Genomic DNA, 19,917 nt, shown 5'->3' with positions numbered 1-19,917 from the left:
AAGAGAAAATTATAGTGTATCGCTCATAAGTACCGTTTCAGGAAACTTTTGTTTCCATATTACCAGGACCTGTTAAGGTGGATCAGGGTGGATGCAGACCCTGAGTCAGAGAAGGGCAAGGAGACCCCTTAATAAAATCACAGGGATCAAAAGGAAATAAGGGGGGAAAATACCAAACCTGGACTGTCCTCCCACTCTGGTGGAGTTGGTAAGAGAAGGAAGCTGACTATCCTCCGTTTCTTTGGAAATGAGGTCAAAAGCAGATTCCTGAACATGTCCCAACCCAACTCTTCCAAAGCAGATGTCACCTCAGAAGTGGCTGACTCAAGTAAATTAGAAAAAAAAAAAAAAACAAAAAAAAAACAAAAAACAAAAAACAAAAACCACAACCCTAAAGGACCTGAATGGTTTGAAAAGGAGCCATCATGAGCACATGAGCACTTGAGCGTCCGGTATGAGAAACCGCCATCTGAGACAGTGCGGGTGCGGTGTTGGGGAGAGGGGCACAAGTTTCAGACCGAACAGGAGAGGACCAAACACGACCAAACAGGAAAACATCAAACGTCTCAGAGAGTTAACTGCAAAACCTCTAAAATTCTAACATTAAAAAAATGAATTCAGAAGCAACCTGGAGAACAGTTTTTGGTGAATATCTGTCTGCAGTTTAATGTAGTTGATAAGAATTCCCACAGCAACAGCAGTGGCCTGAAGTTCAGGCGTGCGGGGAGGTGTCCTTTCCTCTCAGAAGGAAGGGTTTCCCATGCCCAAATGCACCCGGTGGGCGGAAGGCCAGGGGTCCACTCTTCTCAAGGGCCGAAGTTTCCCTCATTATTCATTTCCCTCATTCCCCGTTCCTTCATTACTCCAGAAGGTTCGGGATCTTAACAGCTTGACATTGTCTGAGCCTGTTGGCACCTCTGTGCCTGCCGTAAGACCATACCCCTTTGACAACCACATGGGAGGCCAATCCTTGAAATGGGCAAAGGACAATTCCCATTAGAACAAACGTGAATCACGATTAACTGGAGACACCTCCAAGTTTTGTCTTTCAGGAAAACTTCGGCAGCTGTGTTTGGGAGAAAACAAAAATGAGAAACGTAGTTCTTTCCCAGTACTTTTGTCTCTCACTGAAACTTCATGTCAAAATACCTCATGCTGGCTGTTTCCTTCTTCTTTCCCAGACAGCTATCATTATCAGGAATTGCAGAAAAGGCATAAAATAATGAAAAAGGCATTGTCTCTACCCACAAAATATTTTATTTAACTTCCAATCTGAAATGGCCCGTTTGTATTTCGTACAAAATAAATGCACAGCATCGTCTCTGATCATCACAGCTATTTGGCTGAGAGATATAATGATCCCCACTTGAAGACTAGGAAAACTGGGGCTTCGGGTGCTTACTAACACCCTCTAAGACCCCATAGTTCTTTAGCTATGAAGTCTACAAAATGCACCCCAAAAACTATTCAGCTGCAAAGTCTACAAAATCTATTTCAAAAATCGGCACAACCTTTCTACTACACACATGGTCTCTCTCCAGGTCATTCTGCCCTTTCTCGAGTCAAAGGTCTCATTCACCTCTGAGAAATCTTCTAGGAAGTGCTGAGTTTCTCATGAGCAGAGTTTCAGGGAGGCACCACTGTCACTTTCTCTAGGCAGCTCAGGACAGAAGAATGGACGCAAAGGCTCCACACGTGAGAGATGACTGTGTGTATAGATGAGGGCATTACCTCTCACATCAAAAAACTTGATTTCTTCCATCTCGACATCTAAAAAAATTCCTACGTGGCTGAGTTCAGGGCTCGCAGGAATTCTGGTTTCTGGGAAGGAGCTGGTAGAGATGGTCCCTGCTTTCATGCTGATAAACCAGAAGCCATGCTCGGAGGAGAAACCGGCCTTTCTCTTTCTGTCGACTGATTCCTGGCAGATCCCCAGGGTCCACTCCTCCGCCTGTCCCACTTCGACCTCCCAGTAATGGCAGCCGGAGGAGAAGCATGGGGTGCCCAGGACACAGGCCAGGTGGGTGAACCTCTGGGGATCTCCCACTGGGTTGCGGCAGATCTTCCCACACCGGACATTCTTGAGGTCATCAGAGAGGATGAGGAAGGAGTGGGCGGTGCTTGTATCCAGGGTCATATCCTCCCGGAACCTCAACAACTCATTGCTTACGTGCAGACTTTTCTCCAGTAGGGCACTGTGCTGTGTGAACAGAAGTGATAGTGCTCCAATTTGCCATTCCTCCAAAGGGGGGCTGTCACTTACCCCTCGACACACGGGGCAGGTCAATTTCAGATCCCTGTGTTCTAGCATCCATCTTTGCACGCAATGAAAGCAGAAAATGTGTGCACAGGGGAGTAAAATGGGGCTTAAGAAAATTTCCAGACAAACCGGACAGGTCACCTCCTCTTGCAGACTCTGGGCCATGGTCTCTGAAGGTCACTCCTTGGCAGTGAACTGAGCTGAAGTTGCCCTTTATTAGCTTCTGAAAGCAATTGGGAGCCTTCAGTACACAATCTGCTCTTCAATAATCAGGATGTACCTAAATCCAATACAAACATTAAATAGTATAAATCTTCCTGCAGCTTATACAGGAAAGCAGCACTAAATCACCAGAGAATCATAGTAAAAGCACTATCTGTGAGAAAAACAGGGAACCATGTATCTTTGAGAGAAGCTAGGTGATCACAAAAGAGAGACAGGACAGCGGACATTATCTTTTCAGGTGGGGCAGCTGACCTGTGTGGAGACGCCCAGACAAAGTCTTCTCTGCTCTGACCACAGCTTCTCTCTGTGGGAGCTGAGTGCAATGAGGCCTTTAGCAGGATCTGGGAGCCCAGCTTCTGCCTCTAATCTCTGTAGGTCACCTGCAGTTCAAGAAAAATAATTTGCATATCCAAATCCAACTATAAAAATAAAGCCAATCCGACTTAAGCGGTCACAGAAAAGTGGCTCTAAGAAGCCCTCAGTATTTCAAAGAAAACCACCATATGTAAGTAAAAAACTAGAGAAAACCACTGCAAAATGGTTGAGATACCCATTACAGAATCAATTTTAAGGATGAAGTATCATTCAGATGAAATACTTTGAAGCACTCTTAGAAAACTCATAAGGCTTGAGTATGAATAAAAACATAACCATTGTCACGAACTTCTCTAAAATAAATGTCTGAACACAAGCCAAAAAGGTGTTCCTGACAAGGAAGATGCCCTCCAGTTACAGCATCCTCTCGCTCCTCCCGGAGCTCACTCCTCCCAGAGCTCACTCCTAGAGACACCTCCTGGGCCTTCCTGCAAAGGTTGTGTACTTTGAGTGAGGGCTTGGAACAAGTTGGGCCCCTGACCCAAAGACAGCCCCGCTTAAGGCTAGTCAGTGCCGGTGAGACAGTGTGAACGGAGGACTCTTCTTGAAAAAGGGCCTATACTGAATAATAACTAACAGAACTTCTTCCTGAGAATTCACAAACCACACGGTCAGTCGTGGCTGAAGTAACAGAATCAGAGACAAAAACATGAGCCACGCCATTGTTACCACAGAGGGACAGAGTAGGAAGGAATGGGCACTCCTGAGGCTAGCCCAGAAAAACTCGGTTGCTAGAACATCCTGGAACACGTTTCCTCATGTTCATCCAACAAATACTTACTAGGAACTTTCCATGCTCCCACCCTTCACTAGACTTTGGGGATACAGACATATGTAACGATAGACAGGACATCTGCCCACAAGGAACTTGGAGTCTTTGGAAGTCTTCCAGTTCCTGGATGGCATTCCAGTCTGATTGGGCCTGGCTGAGTGACAAGAGATACGCTCCTTCCTGAGGCACCTGGGTGGCTCAGATGGTTAAGCATCTGACTCTTGACTTCAGCTCAGGTCATGATCTCACAGGTCATGATCTCACAGCTCAGGTCATGATCTCAAGCCCCATGACGGGCTCTGCAATAACAGAGCTGACAGTTAGAACCCTGCTTGGGATTCTCTCTCTCCCTCTCTCTCTTTGCCCCTCACCCACTCATCACGCTCACAGACACACATACACTCTCTCTCTCTCAAAATAAATAAATAAATGTTAAAAAGAGTGGGTGGGGCGGGGGGAACACCTGGGTGGCTCAGCCGGTTGAGCATCCGACTCCAGCTCAGGTCATGGTCTCAAAGTTTGAGAGTTCGAGCCTCGTGTCAGGCTCTCTGCTCACAAACAGCTCAGAGCCTGGAACCTGCTTCAGATTCTGTGTCTCCCTCTCTCTCTCCCCCTGCCCTGCTCATGCTCTGCCTCTCTTTGTCTCTCAAAAATAAGTAATGTTAAAAAAATTTTAATAAAAGAAAAGAGATACACCTCTTCTTTAAATCCCCATCACACTTTCCAAAAACCTGAATTTTTTTCCTTAATGTTTAGTTTTGAGAGACAGAGCACAAGCGGGAGAGGGGCAGAGAGAGACAGAGGCACAGAATCTGAAGCAGGCTCCAGGCTCTGAGCTGTCAGCACAGAGCCAGATGCGGGGCTCAAACTCACGGGCCGTGAGATCATGACCTGAGCCAAAGTGGGACGCTTGACCAACTGAGCTACCCAGGAACCCCCCAAAACCTGACTTTTTAAGGCAAATTAAATATGGTGCTTACAATCTAAAAGAGCTTGCCCAACCCACCTTGGAATACATGCAAGAAAAAAATTAACAAAAGAAAAAAAAAATACTGCATTTGTAAAAAGTCCTTATCCGTGTTATCTATGACTCCAAACAATCAGAAACAATCTAATCATATAAAGATAATGAAATAATTCTGTTAATTATAATACAGCTATTAAAAGTAGCAATTCTTAAATTCCACATTTGAAGGAAATCCTATGGTATTTGTCTTTCTCTGACTTATTTCCCTTAGTGTAATACTCTCTAGCTCCATCCACATCACGCCATTGCAAATGGCAACAAAACAAATGAACACAGGAGTAAAACAAGAGAGGGAGGAAAACCAGGAAACAGACCCTCAGTGACAGAGAACAAACTGAGGGTTGCTGGAGGGAAGGTGGGTAGGGGAATGGGTTCAACAGGCGATAGGGATTAAGGAAGGCACTTGTGATAAGTACTGAGTGTTGTACGTAAGGGACGAATCACTAAACTCTAACCTGAAACTAAAATGACACTGTGTGTTAACTAACTGGAATTTAAATAAACATTTGGAAAAAAAAATTGATAAATATATTTAAGTAAAAACCCAGAAACAGCTTTAAGAAATAATGCTAGAAAATAAAAAGGAACCCTTTTAAAACACATACATTTGGCATTGAAAACACATAAAAATACATGTATGCGGGGGGCACCTGGCTGGCTCAGTCGGTTAAGCATCTGACTGCAACTCCGGTCGTGATCTCAAGGTTTGCAGTCCAAGCCCTGAATCGGGCTCCGTGCTGATAGGGCAGAGCCTGCTTGGGATTCTCTCTCTCCCTCTCTCTCTTCCCCTCCCCGGCTTGTGCTCTCTCTCTCTCTCAAAATAAATAAATTTTAAGAATATATATATGTATTCAAATAATAATAATAAAAAACACTTCTATGCATAAAAAAAAACCCACCTGAAGTTAATAAGTAAAAATTTAACTGACAATATTAGAGTAGAAGGTGGAAAAAGTTCCCTGACACAGGATAAGACTGACTCCAGAAATCTAAAGATAAAAGCATTTAAAAGATAACTCGTAGCGAAAGAGAGAGAAATAGGACAGTGGAAATAGCACAGAGGGAAGAGACTACTTACACTGATTTAGACAATTGCAGCCATCTCGTAGGTCCAAAGTCTACACCTCCACGTCTCCTAGCCTTAGCTTCTCTCTAAAGTGAGTTTGAGCTCAAGAGATTCTGGCCTTATATAGTTCCTATGACATAGTCTCCACCCACACGCAGGGTCATTGTCTCCACCCCAAAGATTGGATTATCTCAACCTGACCAAGTAAACTCAAGCAACCCTCCTCCGCGCGCAAGATGTTGGTCTGAAGTCACATTCAAGATTTTCCAGCAGTTATCCTCCGAGTTAAACTAACAAACCTACTGCCATGCAAATGAGATTCTCTAATTTCAGAGCTCAACTTTAAAAAACAAAATATTTTGGAGATCAAATACAGAAGCGCACTGCTGAAATCTAATGAAGTCTTGGCTAATGTAATAATTGGTGTTATCATCTCTGAAACTGTTTTGAGTGAGACCAGGATCTAGAACAGTTTCCATATCCTTGGACTCGGTGATTCTGCTCTTCGGGGACGGTTATCGGACAGGATGAGAGAGATAGCAACCAGGTAAGCCTGTTACCCCACCATAATTATTAGTAACATCCCCTTTTACTTTCCAATCTGTCCCAGTTTAAACAATAAATTATATAACGTTTATGTAAGAAGTAGAAGAAGCGTGCGTGGGTGGCTCAGTTTGTTGAGCGTCTGTCGATTTCAGCTCAGGTCATGATCCCAGGGCTGTAGGATGCATTCCCCTCCCCCCAACCCCCATTGAGTTCTGCGCTGAGCATGGAGTCTGCTTAAGACTCTTTCTCTGGGGCGCCTGGGTGGCTCAGTCAGTTAAGCGTCCCACTTTGGCTCAGGTCATGATTTGGGGGTCCCTGGGTTCGAGCCCTGCCCCCGCCCCCCCTCCACCCCCGCCGCAAGCTCTGTGCTGACAGCTCAGAGCCTGGAGCCTGCTTAGGATTCTGTGTCTCCTTCTCTCTCTGCCCCTCCCCCACTCACAAGCTCCCTTGCTCTCTTGCTCTGTCTCTCTCTCTCTCTCTCTCTCTCTCTTTCAAAATTAAATAAATAAACAAATAAATAAACATTGAAAAAGAAAAAAATATTCTCTCTCCCTCTCTCCATCTGCCCATCTCTCCTACTCACACTCTCTAAAAGAAAAACTGAAGTAGAAGAAGCAGTAAAATTCATAATGAAGGAGAACTATGACACAATAATCAAACAAAAGGGAGATGAAAGGTCAATGAATTCCGGTAGTTGAGGGAAAGTAAGAATAAACCCTCTCCCTGAGATACACACATTCTGAATAACCTCCCGTTCCTCAGCGTTCCTGCTCTTGCTGCAAAGCCAATTGACCAGCTTTTTTCTCTCTTTTTACCCAGTTTCTGTCTCCATTTCCATGAGTTAAATATCTATAGCGGGGGTCTGACATTTTTAAAAGGGTTTCATCATAAGCTCCTTTCCACTCTTAAACGTAACTGCAAATCCCCAAAAACTTCCTGTTTATACAAATTATACTTCTCCGTGTTTACAGTATTACACATGAAAACTGCAAACATTTCTAAAGATTTATTTAACACATTTAAAATAACAAAACTATTATATGGTAACATAAATGACATGGCTTTATAGACAATAAGTAGTTTCCAGAACAACCAAAAAAATACAATTAAGGTGGAAGAGTGTCATTATTTTGCGTGCTTGAAAACCTCTATAATTCCTAATCAACAAATACGGCTGCTTTCTCACATCTGCATCTGCTTGATTTGTCGCGATACGTTGTTTTGGTTGAACCCTGTAAAGAATATTTGGCTTCCCACAGATACTTAATTGGAAAAAGGAAGTCCACTGCTTCTCAACCAATTTCATAACTCCAAGCGGCAGCTCCAAATCTTAGTTTCTTGGCCACCAAAGACCCCAACGATGAACCCAACGGTCTTTTTCGTGTGGCTTCTGTAGTCTCAGAACTAATTCATACGATGTAGCTAAATATGAAATGTTTTTCTTCTTTCCTGCCCAATCATAGAAAGGTTCTTTTCATTTTTTTTCTTCTTAAACTATTCAACTGCAATAACAATGCCAAACCAGGTTTTTTTTTTCTATCATTAACATCTATCAGGCCCTCAGCAGACCATTTGTCACAAAAAGCATCACTGCTCACTGAGTTTACATTTTTCAGCCCGCTCTAATTGTGGCTGTTGCTGAGACTTTATCTGCTGGGAGAAATATATCTTCCCCAGAAATACTTTAATTCCCAGATTCCTCATAACTACTGTAATGCTGAATTTAGTAAGAAATGTCATTTTTCATGTTCAAGTGCTGAAAATACTTGAAGTCACTTGTGTGTAATATCTTAGCATCCTCGTGACAACAGATCAAAAATGTGTGTATTTTTTTAAGCTTTAGCGTCATTTTTAATGATCATTAGTGCTTCCGTGAGTTAAGACTAAATCACAAAATAAGCTTGTTTCCATAGCTCCCTGATTAAAAAAGAAATCGACTTTCACACTTGCTAGTTAGATAAGATACAGCCATTGATGGGGGAGCCGGGCACAGTCAGCCCGATCAGGAGTCTAAGATCCCTGCAAGGAGATGATGTATTCGTTCCAAACACCGTTTGTATTTTTCAAAAGGCAGCAGCTACAGTGGGGCGGCTTTTCACAGAGAGCTTCCTTCCGCTGGCGCTGGGCTTTCTCTGGTTTGCAGCCTCCTCTTTTCGCCAAACCTCGTCCTCCCTGGCTCTTGGCTGCCTGGTCACATTAAAGTGGACCCGTCTGTCTAAATGGGAGAAGGTGGAGGGCACGTCTCTGAATTAGTAATGTCGCCAGAATTTGCTAATAGAGTTCCCACACTCTCCTCTTCAAAGGGAGCCTATATTACAAACCTGGCAAACCCCATAAAGAGAATATTTGTGGCACTTTAGAGAACAGGTTTCCCCCACCATCCAAAAGTAGAAGGTTCCTATGAAAACTTCCCTAAGCTGAAATGGTGTAAAAGCGAAGCAACAATCTCCATTGATTTAGATGGACATTTTTTTGAGTGTCCCCAGACTCAACATTTAATAACCTCTTAGGCATTTCGGATACCTTAGGATACATGTTGCCAATGGATGCAGAAAATAAAACAAGAAAAAGCCCAGATGCGACCACGCTGTTTCAAAGCTCTGGCAGCTGGACGCTGAGATGCTGGGTGTAATTCCTGGGTGAGGCGCTTGGTGGCGCCACTCCGCTGCCCCAGCGCGCGCTGCCTGTATAATGGTTCCTGTCAAACGCTGAATGCTATCTTCGCTTCCACATTTTTTTTTTTTTTCGGTCAAAGTGCAAATTCTCTTTGCATTGCTTTCAGTTAGCGAAGACAGGTACTAAGGTAGGTCTTTTATAAAAGCAAAATGGTGTAACATTTGCTCCCCCTAAAGCAGGGGGAGACCTGCGGGCAGAATGTCCCAGTTTCGCACTAATTTTCAGAAACAGACTACAAAAAGGGACCATTGGACTCCATAGTTATACCTTTGATATGTAACCTCTACTCTCATCCTATTAATGGGCCTCATGTTTTTTGTTCCTTTGAAGGGTTTTCATTTATTGATTTATTTATTTGCCCAAAATTGGGAGGAAAAAAAGGGAATGTTCATGTGGCTTATTCACGACGTGTGTTCCTTTCTGTATAAGAACTGGCAACAGAGGTCTTTATCTGCGGCAAATTACCTGTGAAAAGAACAAGCTCTAACTTGGGTCTCTATGTGTCAATGACCTTAGGCCACCCACCCTCAAAAAAAAAAAAAAAAAAAAAAGGAGTAGCGCTTAGTGACCCCAAATGGGCCCACGCTCCTCCCAGCTCGAAGGTCCCAGATGCTGAGCAAAGGCTGGAGGGAGACAGTGTGAATGTGAGTGAGCGGTGAGTGTGCCGGAGCGCACACACACATGTGACCCTGCCCCTCGAGCTGTTGCTCTCTCGGGGTTTCCAGAGCCAACTAGAAGTGTTTTCAGATTACCCATATGTTTTCTCCTCCGGGTTCGGACTGTCAAAATATTTTTGCGGAGGTGAGGAAGTCGGAGTCAAAATAAATTTCCTCTCCACCTAATTAGCTGACGCTCGATGTATTATCAAATAGAGCCTGCAGATCTCTCACAACAAGTTGTGTTTCACCCCCCCACACACACACCCGTCCTGGGAGTAGAGGTACATCAAGGCGAGTTGCCTGCAGTCCTGCCAGCAGCTGCTCAGCCTCACAGAGGTCAGAGACTACCAGTCCGGCCCAGGAAACAAGGGAGCGATCCAGGCTTGGTAACGCCCCCCTCCACCGGTTCATCTTCTTTGGTGGCTGTCCATCCGTCTTCGGAGACACGCCAAAGCCCCTACCATGGCTTCCTGGCCTCTGCCCCTCTCTCCAGCCTCATCCTCTCGAATGTCGACATACATCCTTCTTTCATTCCTTCCCTGTGCTCCTCCACAATTCAGAACAGTCGGTTCCCTCTAACTGGAACCAGCCCCATCTAGCCACCCTGACAACGCCTATTCACCCATCATTCAGACACAGCTGGGGGGTCAGTTCTAGAGGGGAGTGTGGTCGAGGCCAGTGCAGAAGCCCCTGTTATATCCTCCTGTACTACCCTCCTGCATCCTTCCTTATGCGTGACCCCAGTGCTGGTTCTCCGTTTACTCATGCGGTTGCTTGACTCATCTGCGGTTCCCTCACATTGAATAAATCACACCCTCTGAGCACTTGCTTTCTGGCAGGCATTTTTCTAAGGACTTCACCTGTTTTCCAGCGTGGAATTCTTGTAGCTCTTTGGAAGGCACCTGCTGTCATCATCTTAAGCTCACAGACGATGACTTTAAGACTCTATCAAGCCAAGTGCCCTCACTGTTACGAAGCCTCCCTGGTGGCCTACCTGTAGTCATCTTTCACATGAGACCGAAATCAACATCTATCCTGCTCAGATCAGTATCTTGTGATGTCTCTATTTTATGCATACAATCCAATACAATTGAAGTCCGATTAAAATAGCCACTAATTTAATTCTTTTAGCTTCTGGAACTATAAATCTGTGCTGCCTTGATCGTCATAGTAACTCATCAGATCTGATCTAGGGATTGAAAATTCTGGATCCTGTCGATATTTTCTGCCATTTGTTTGCATCTTTTTGATAGTTTATCACCTAACTAAAGAGAGAGGTGTGACACATATTTCTAAATGACCTTATTATTACTTGAATGCCTGGGCATTAACTTTTTAGGTTTTTGTTTGTCTGTCTGTTTGTTTGTTTGTTTGTCTTCTACAATTCTATTAGTGAATTCTTTAGCATGGTATCATTGCCAAACAAGAAATGGTAATGACTAATTAACAAAGTCAGCACAGTCCTGCGAACACAACATAGGATGAATTATGCAGTCCAATCGTTCAATTCGTTATCATTTAAACACAGCACGGTGTCTTAGCAGCATGATGCCCATCGTCATGAGGTAGGGCCAAATAAACTAAGCAAGACAACTGTCCTGCTTCAGAAGAGCCAGCAACACTTTAAGCCTTGCACACAAACATCCACTGAGTATCTACTAGCTTAAGATACTCTGCTAAATACTAAGGGGATCCAAAACACAGGAATGACCCAGCTGACAATTTATATGTTACAATATAAGGAAGGGAGGTAAGACAAATATATGAGAAGGTAAGTAAGGTCGAGAAGTAAACAAGGCACTTTGTGGTGTATAATGGGCTGTTAGTCACCCATATACTTTTTTAACCACGTCTACATATAGATGACAGAAGACAACAGATTTGGCTGTTTTTGGACATCCTCTTTTCAGAACCCTCATGCCATTTAATGTTTATTTCTTAAAATCGAAGACCTTTGAAGTTTTATTTTATTTTTTAACGTTTACTTATGTTTGAGAGACAGAACATGAGCATGGGAGGGGCAGAGAGAGGGGGAGACGCAGAATCCGAAGCAGGCTCCAGGCTCCGAGCCATCAGCCCAGAGCCCGACGCGGGGCTTGAACTCCCGGACCGCGAGATCGTGACCTGAGCTGAAGTCCGACACATAACCGACTGAGCCACTCAGGCACCCCAAAATCAAAGACCTTTGAAAGCAATGCCAACTCATCTATCCTATGTGAATCAAATGGAAGTGATTCGTGTAGCTTTACTTTTCTAACCAAGCCCTCCTCTCACTCTAAACGAATTCCAATTATTTAGGGCTCTCCACAATAAAGTGTCTAACAAGTATTGTGGACTGATAGTTCATAGTGAATTTATTGATTGACTCATGTTGTCCTACCCCAAATAACGGACTAACTATTCTACCCCATGCGCCTGCTATAGCAAGACATCTAAGTGTCTCTATAAATGTGAGACATCTACAGTTCTGAAGCTCAGGAGAAGGATCTGGGCTACAGACATGGGCGTGGAAGGGATTTGTGTTACGCGGTACGTGTAAATGGTAGCTGGGGCATTGCCCATGACAGCCGTACGGTATGGGGAAGGAGGGCCTAGGGCAGAACTCTGAGAAACACCAGCATCTAGAGGAAGGGGAAGAGCAATCCCCAAAAGAGATTATTTCGGAGCCACTGAGGAAAGGGACCCCTGCAATCAGCAACATAATCCCATAATCCAAAGGCCTTCGGTGCACTGGGGCAACTCTGAGAATACCTAGCATTTCAGCCTCACTGGGCCCTGTGTGCCGGCAGAGGAAGTCAATTCAGGAAAAGCCAAAGCTAGGTGTTCTGGGAGACTGCGGAGGTCTGAAATCTAAATGGACAAAGAGATCTGGAAAAATAAATATGATGTAGCATATTTGTCCAGGTGGGAAAGGCCAGGCAGGCCACACACGCTGCAAGACAGAGGTCGGAGCAAAGCCCCCAGTCCCAGGACACAAATCCAGACAGAAGGAAAGGTTAGGAAAGCATGAGCATGGGTGCATGTCTACTTAAATTATTAAATCTCAGTGTAATTAAGTGCTGCACATGATTTACATATAACATTTCTCCTTTCCTCTAGGAGCTCCTATTCTAGGGAAATGTCCTTTTTAAAAATATCTGTTACTGATGTCAACTAAGGTCTCCTTTGCTAGTGTTTAATAATGAGCAGCATATTAAAAAGGGTTTCTTTGCTTATGAACGAAGTAATCACAGTTTCTAAATCTTCAACAAAACTCGATGCCTATCTCTTCTGTAATCAGAAATTTTACTTGCCTTAAGTACCTTTCGGGACTACTGAAAAATGAGCATTCTATTGGGGGGAATATGCAAAAATATATAAATGCTTTAAAAATAACCAAAGAAAACACAGTCGACGCTGACTGCTCAAATTAGGCTCCTCATGATGCTGAAAAGTCAAACCACAAAGTCCTAGTGTACTCAGCACGTACTTATGAAATGTCCAGAGGGCTTATCTATAGCTTGCCCAGAATGATCTTGTTTTAGGGATTAATAAAATATGAAGCATGGGAAGGTCAGCACATCGTATAACCAAAAGATTACACCATGCATTGAAGAAGAGTTTTGAGGTTCAGATTCTTTGCAGACTTAAATTAAAGAAGCTTAACATTCTTGGGGGTCAGAGCAGTTCAAAAGAACTGCAGTTTACTGATTCAGCAAAACCAAGTTTATGCAGAGACATCATTTCCTAGGAGGACAACCTCTTCCTCTGGCTGGGCTGGAAAAAAACAACATTCAGGTCCAGAGATGCAATCTCTTCCCAGTCATCTGCCCGGCTATGGAGGTCACAAGCTCAGGAATCTGTGTTGCACACTGCCATCTACCGCGTCTCTGTGGGAACTGCAGCCCCAGACTTCATTATTCATGATCCTAGCCTTGACGATGGCCAGCAGGAAACCAGGCAATGGGCATCACTTTCCTTGCGCTTGTGGGAAGTTTTATGAATAGTAGCAATAAATGCAAATGAGATCTGCACCCTCACGCAGTTAGATTCATCGAGATTTGTAGCATGATGGTTTTAGAAGCAGTGGAGTAAAATTAGCCAAGACATTGCCTCGCTGAGGGGAAATCAGTTTATAAAATTTATAATCACTTTTCTCAGCATCACAGAGAACTTAACAACAAGCATTCTGGTGTTTTTTATAATAAATCCCAAAGCATCAACCCTTATTGAGAGGACCGAATGATGTCTACTAAAAGAAAATATTCACGCAGGTCTTGAGTTTCTTGCTCTTCCGATGTTGCCAGGCATCAATTTTTCGAAGATCAACAAGCCTATATTTGCTCCATCCTCTCTAATTTTTCCTCTTGGTATCTAACTTCTGCTCATTTCTCTGCAAGTGAGGCCAAAAGAAAGGAAATAATGCGTAACACCGATCTGTCACTAACGGGCTTGTTACTGGAGCTTGTTAGCGATTCCGATAGGTCAGTGGGGAAAGAGATTGCGAAATTCAAATAGGATTTCATTATGGACATAGTTCGCCAGACCACGGATATTACTACACATGAATACTGGTGGGCTTCATTTTAATAGGATTTACTAAGTAATTATAGTCTGTACTTAGTACGTGATGGACGCACGACTAGTGACCTGATAACTAGTGACCCGCGGTAGGACCAGCTTTGCAAGGATTTGGCAAACGGCTGAAGGCACTGTGCATTGGCAGAGAGCTTGAAATGCCACCATTCCAAATACATTTTTTCCTGCTATAACAAGCATGGGCTTGTAAAAATTACCCTGGGGAGAATAACGTTTTAGGATGATCCTTGGAGTAGGTGAGAATTCGGCCCCGGGAAAGGAGCATCTGAAAAGAAGTAGGAATCACAGCAGCTAAATCGGGAGGAGAGCAAAGGCATTGGAAAGAGGGGACTCCTGCTATGATGATGCTCACCCTCTTGTTCCTCAGCCCAAAAGACTGAGAGGGCTCCGCTATGATTTTTTAAATTAATTATATCAAAGAAATGGCTTGTTTTGCTCTGTGCCGGGTTTTGGCAGCCAGTTTTAATTAGAGAACTTTTACAAGAAAGACCTGCTTTCGGGGCTTCCTAGCTCTACAGATCTTCCAGAAATGGCCAGACCTCCCTTCGCAAGGAGAGCTGAGAGTCACGAAGGCACTGCTGTAGCGTCGGTAAAGGAAAATACAGCAAAAATTCTGCACTTCACCTCTTCAGGCCATCCATTCCCCCTCCGGACTAATCCAACAGTGTGGGACAAACCCGCTTCTGGAGACGTAGGGGAGGCTTCGGACCTCTAACTTCGACCACCCACTGCTCTCCCTACTCAAGAGACTAAACAGTCACCAGTTTTTCTCTCCCCCACAGAGAGACGGGTTAGTAGAAGAGGGAAGTTTTTCATCCTTTCTCATGCTCCAAATATGTATTTATCCCATTTTTCTGAATAGTTTCTAGGAGGAGCAAGGCCAAGCAAAATGTCATTTGGGCCCCTAATTTTAAACATCTGCCGGTATCATGCTCCTGCAAGTTCAGCCGAAACCCTCCCTTCTGCACGTGCTTGCCCCAAGCCCTCATCTCTAAAGGCCAGCCACATCTCCCCACCACCTCGGCCCTTATCCTAGGCTAAGCTACCACTTGCTCTGGCCCCAACTACCACCACAGCCTAACTGCTTGCCCTGTATCTACCCTAGCCCCCTTCCAGTCTTTCTGTTACTCAGGCCCACCACTGCCTGCTCCTTGGTTACAACTCTTCAGTGGATCCCCATTGTCCCTAAGATAAAGACCAAAATCCTTACACAGGCCTACAAGGCCAGGTACTGGCCAGCATCTGGGAACTATCTACCTCTGCGGTCTTGACTCCCACCACCCTTTCCCTTTCCCCCCCATATACAGGGTCCTTCATCCAATTCTAGGATGGGCTAAGCCCCTCCCCCTAGCCCCTGAGCAAGTACTGATGAAATATTTTTTCTGCCTGAGGGACTCCTCCTTCCCTTCATCCCTAGTTTATTTCTCTTGTCTTTTAAACATAACTTCTGTAAAGCTTTCCCAGAACCCAGGCCTAAGTCCCATTCCTTGGATAAATTATCTCATAGAATCTCCCCCCCCCCCCCAACCCCTTTGGAGTACTTAATATGGAATTATTATTAATACTGTTTTTATTATTGCCAAATAATCAAAATATTTGATGTGATTGCTTCTAATCTGTCTCTCCTAGTAGACCATAAGTTCCATGAGGTCAAGAGCAGTTTCTACTCACCTTTATATCCTGAGCACCTAGCCAGGGTCAGCTTTAGAGATGCCCGATCTATGCAATTGTATGGAAGACTGAGAAGGGCTTTACGCCTGACTTAATGTTCTGCTGTTGCTATATTAAAATTCTTCGTTTTTGAACACTTTTTTTTATTTTGAACTAAGACCTGCAAATTATGTGGCCTATCCTGTAGCTGGTATAACATTTGACATACAGAGGGTAATAAATACATCTCCAATGAATAATTATACAGCAAATAATTAATACACGAATGACCCTACATCCAACAAAAGATACAGCCTCGAGAATTTCACGTGCACTAGGAAGGATCTCCAAAATATATACGTCTCTTAGTAATGTCTATCGGAAATTCTTGTAACATGCCTAAAACATTTTACTAACAGTTAGAGGAAAGCTAAAACTTCCAGCGTTACTGAGATTAAAACAAAACAAAAAAGCAAACAAAACTTAAGTTCACTCAGGGACATAGATCTGATCTTGCGATTTGCATTAAGACAAGACTTGTTGAGGAAGAATGGGAAGAATGGAAAGACTTGTTGAGGAAGAATGGTGGCCCATTCTCATACTGAAGAACCATCCTGAAGCTGGAGATGCTGAAGTCAGACCTGGTTTAACGTGGAAGCTACACTACCATCTTTCAAGCTTGGTATACCGCTCAATGCTATCATTAGGTCAATGTCAGACATTCATTTTATTAACAAATTTCTTAAGTTCATGTAGATATTGTATTCATGGAGAGTGATAGATCTGGGTTTCATTTCTAGGTGTGTCTCCCTAAAGCCAGTTATTGAACCTTTCTGAGACTCAGTTTGTTTATCTGTAAGCTAGGGGAAATAGAGCTTCATGCACAGTCTTGTGGAGAATTATAGATAATGTGTGTAAAGCACCTTTAATTGCCACTCAAGCCATTTAAATGCCTACCAAGAAGAGGCAGAAGTCACCAGTGGCATTTATAGATTCGTTGCCATTTCCTTAACGTCTTCTCAAGGAAGAAAAAGTGTATTTTTCTTGCTTTCTTTACCACTCATTCATTGTTTTGAGTACCAAGATTTACAAGCCATTTAATAGCTTTGACTTCTTGATACTTAACTGAAGCCGTCTCTATATTACACATTATTCTCTATAACAACATTACTTTAAACTCAAGTAGTTTGAAAGTGAGTTAATCTTTCCCTCTCCTGTCCAAGTAATCAGATGGACCTAAAGGTCTTTATATTCAAAAAACCATTTCAATGTTTCTTTTGTAGCGCTGGAAACAGTATGTCCATTGAATCTAGACTTTATTTCTACTTCCTAATGGGTACTGAGGTACAATCTCCTTACAAATGACTAGAGATGAGTGAAGAACTCTGTGGTCCCGGAATTGAATTGCTGACCTAGGATAGGTTTTGTCCTACCGGGAATTGGTAAGAAAATTATAAAACTGGACCAGACACCGAACAAGTGCAGAGTAGAGGTATAGAAGTTAATTTCTAAAATTGTGATTGTAGAGTTGAAGACTTGTTGTAGTATTCAATTTGTTACAAATGAAGAAAAGTAGTAGTAAAAAATAGAGAGAGAGGAAACAATTGAATTCCTTTTCCTTGTCCTTACCATAGGGATTTTATCCCTGGGTTCACAGAGCAATATCAGAAACATATTGAAATCAAAAGCCTCCAAACCCTGAAACTTGTATCGATCTGATCGTGGAAGAATTTATAGGCATCCAGGTTTTCTTGGTGATCGTCACTTATCCATCCATCCATTCACTTTATGCAACAATTTTCAAGGCCCTACTATATACCACAAAGCTTGATAGGTGCTAAAGTATTAAATGAAATGTCAGGAAACTCACATTTTACGCTGGTAACCCAACTAACCATCATACAATGTGCACCACTCTTGGTGAAGGGTGGACAGCATTTGAATCATGAGGAAGAAGCCTTTAATTATGCTGGAGTAATGAAAGAAACCAGAACGAGATTTCGTTTATCATTCGCATATGCAACGTATCACACTACAGCTAAGGTAAGAATAGTGTGTACGTGTATCTTCCACTCCCTGATGGTCATGTTCTCCTTTGAAGCCAGGAGGGCACATCGTACTCCTTCATCTTTCCCCTACCTTGTGCAACACGATGCCCAGCATAGCAATGCCAAATTTCCAACTGAAGTTAACTGAATTACAGAATGGATTTTGAGAAAAGAATATTGGTGCTTCAAGCACAAGTGGTGAAAGACTGAGCAATGAAGAGGTGAGTCTTTCAAAGATATTAAAGAGTTGGAGCAAAGCTTTGAAATTGTCCACCTTGCCAATGAGCTGCTGAAAATCAGTCTTTATAGACCCATGTGCTGTCAGGTACTCAAAAACAATGAGTCAGAAAAAGAATAGAATGGTCAAATTTGGGACTGAGGGTCCTTTGTTTTTTAGAAAGTGAATTTTTATCGAACTACTTTTGATATTTTTTTAAAGTAAGAAGCCCCAAAGGCTTGCTTTAACAGCCGTGTTGAAAAACTCCCACATGTGAACATGCCCCGTACCCTGGGCTATTTGACCTATTAAAACAAAGATTCTCCACGAGCTCACATCATCATGGAATTTTTCTTTCAAATTTATGAATCAGGCCCTTAGTGTGAATAGACAGTGAGGGAATATCTTCATGAATAGCCTCCCTATTATCATGGTTCATGACTTTTTACAATGCAATTGTGGCACGTCATATCATAACATAATTGAGATTCTAGAAATGGAAATGAGAGGTAATTGAAGGGACAAGGTTACTCAAGAAAATGCAAATGCCATTTTATTTGCAAATTAAATTAAAAATATGATGAGATGGGTGTAGAAATTGAAAAATCAATTGAGAGAAACGAATTTGGGATCTTTCTAGAAGGGATATCTGTAAGAAAATTCTTCTGCTCTGACACACCTTTTCAGAGAGTAAAGCTCTTCCTGCTAGCTTGAATGGAGCTTGAATGGAAGCCGGAGTCAAGGCAGATCTTTAGAACACACAGGAATAGTGGAGGCTTGGCAGCCAAATGGTGAGCTTATGGACGTGCCTGGCCTTGAACAATAAGCAATAGGGAGTTTTTCCAATGTGAACTCCAAATCAATCAAGCTGTAAGTGAAATCAACTAAAATGCGAATAATCTTCCCACAAGAAGTCAAGAGTTGTACCTACTCTCATATGACTGGTGGTCTTATACAACCAGAGGCAAAGATGCTTACAGTCTTTCATCAGAAGTCCAATTTCTGAGTGCTGGAGTTTCTTTGCTTGTTTAACATTCTCTCTCTCTCTCTCTCCTCTCTCTCTCTCCTTTTCCCTCTCTCTCTCTCGCTCTCTCCTTCTTTATCTCTGTCTTTACTGATTAAAAAAATAATAAGTTGGAGCTATCAAGACATTTTGCCTCTAAATACTTGAGCATGTGATTCTTACGAGTGAAGGAATTCTTTATAATCACAATATCATTATCACAAGAAAAAAAACCGAGGTGCAGGAGTCTATATTCCATTTGCTTGTCATATCTCTTAAATCTCCTTTATTCCAGAACAGCCCACCGGCACCACTTTTTTTTTTTTTTTCCCCAGGACATTGACATTTTGTTAAGTCCATGCCACTTGGTCCATCTGGATTTGTCTAACTGTGTCCTCAGAATTAGGTTCAGGGCAAACTGAGCCATTGTGTTTAAAAGCGGACCTCAACGGTATTTACCGGTTCACTCTATCTTTGAACAATGGTCTTAAAAAGAACGAAAGAATACGAGTTGACCTTTTAAAATATTTAAAGTACTAAAGATAAGAAGTAAAGAATTGTTGACCTGTTTTGGTGCCAGAGTCTTTAGATCAGGTTAGGGCAGTATATTCATGAGGTGTTTGCGAATCTTGAAATTTCCAAGCATGTTTATAAAGGATCCGTCCGGCCTTTGGAGATTTACTCAAAACCTCCCGGTTTTTCCTCCACTGAGAGATTTTTGAACTTGAGAATTTAGAAAGTGATTGTTCATTATCCAAACTCTTTGAAAAAAGAAGAAGGAGTGGGCGGCACTGTAAAGGAAGAATCTTAGTTAC

General features: G+C 42.8%; 1 protein-coding gene and 1 long non-coding RNA gene across 2 annotated transcripts in view; both read right to left on the bottom strand.

Moving 5' to 3' along the window:
* Positions 1 to 1,002: 1,002 nt before the first annotated feature.
* Positions 1,003 to 2,536, bottom strand: RFPL4B (ret finger protein like 4B). Its single transcript, XM_040474419.1, has one exon. The coding sequence runs from the start codon at positions 2,423 to 2,425 to the stop codon at positions 1,613 to 1,615; it is 813 nt and encodes a 270-aa protein (XP_040330353.1). The 5' UTR covers positions 2,426 to 2,536; the 3' UTR covers positions 1,003 to 1,612.
* A 4,726-nt stretch (positions 2,537 to 7,262) lies between these two features.
* LOC121029922 (uncharacterized) overlaps positions 7,263 to 19,917 on the bottom strand; it is a 28,189-nt gene continuing 15,534 nt past the window's right edge. Inside the window, exon 4 of the long non-coding RNA XR_005789978.1 lies at positions 7,263 to 8,486. This is a non-coding gene — a long non-coding RNA (uncharacterized LOC121029922). The remainder of the gene's footprint in view (positions 8,487 to 19,917) is intronic.

Source organism: Herpailurus yagouaroundi, unplaced genomic scaffold, assembly GCF_014898765.1.
Source record: "Herpailurus yagouaroundi ecotype Mexico unplaced genomic scaffold, PumYag 139, whole genome shotgun sequence".
NCBI lineage: Eukaryota > Metazoa > Chordata > Mammalia > Carnivora > Felidae > Herpailurus > Herpailurus yagouaroundi.
This window is presented reverse-complemented; position numbering and strand designations above follow the sequence as displayed.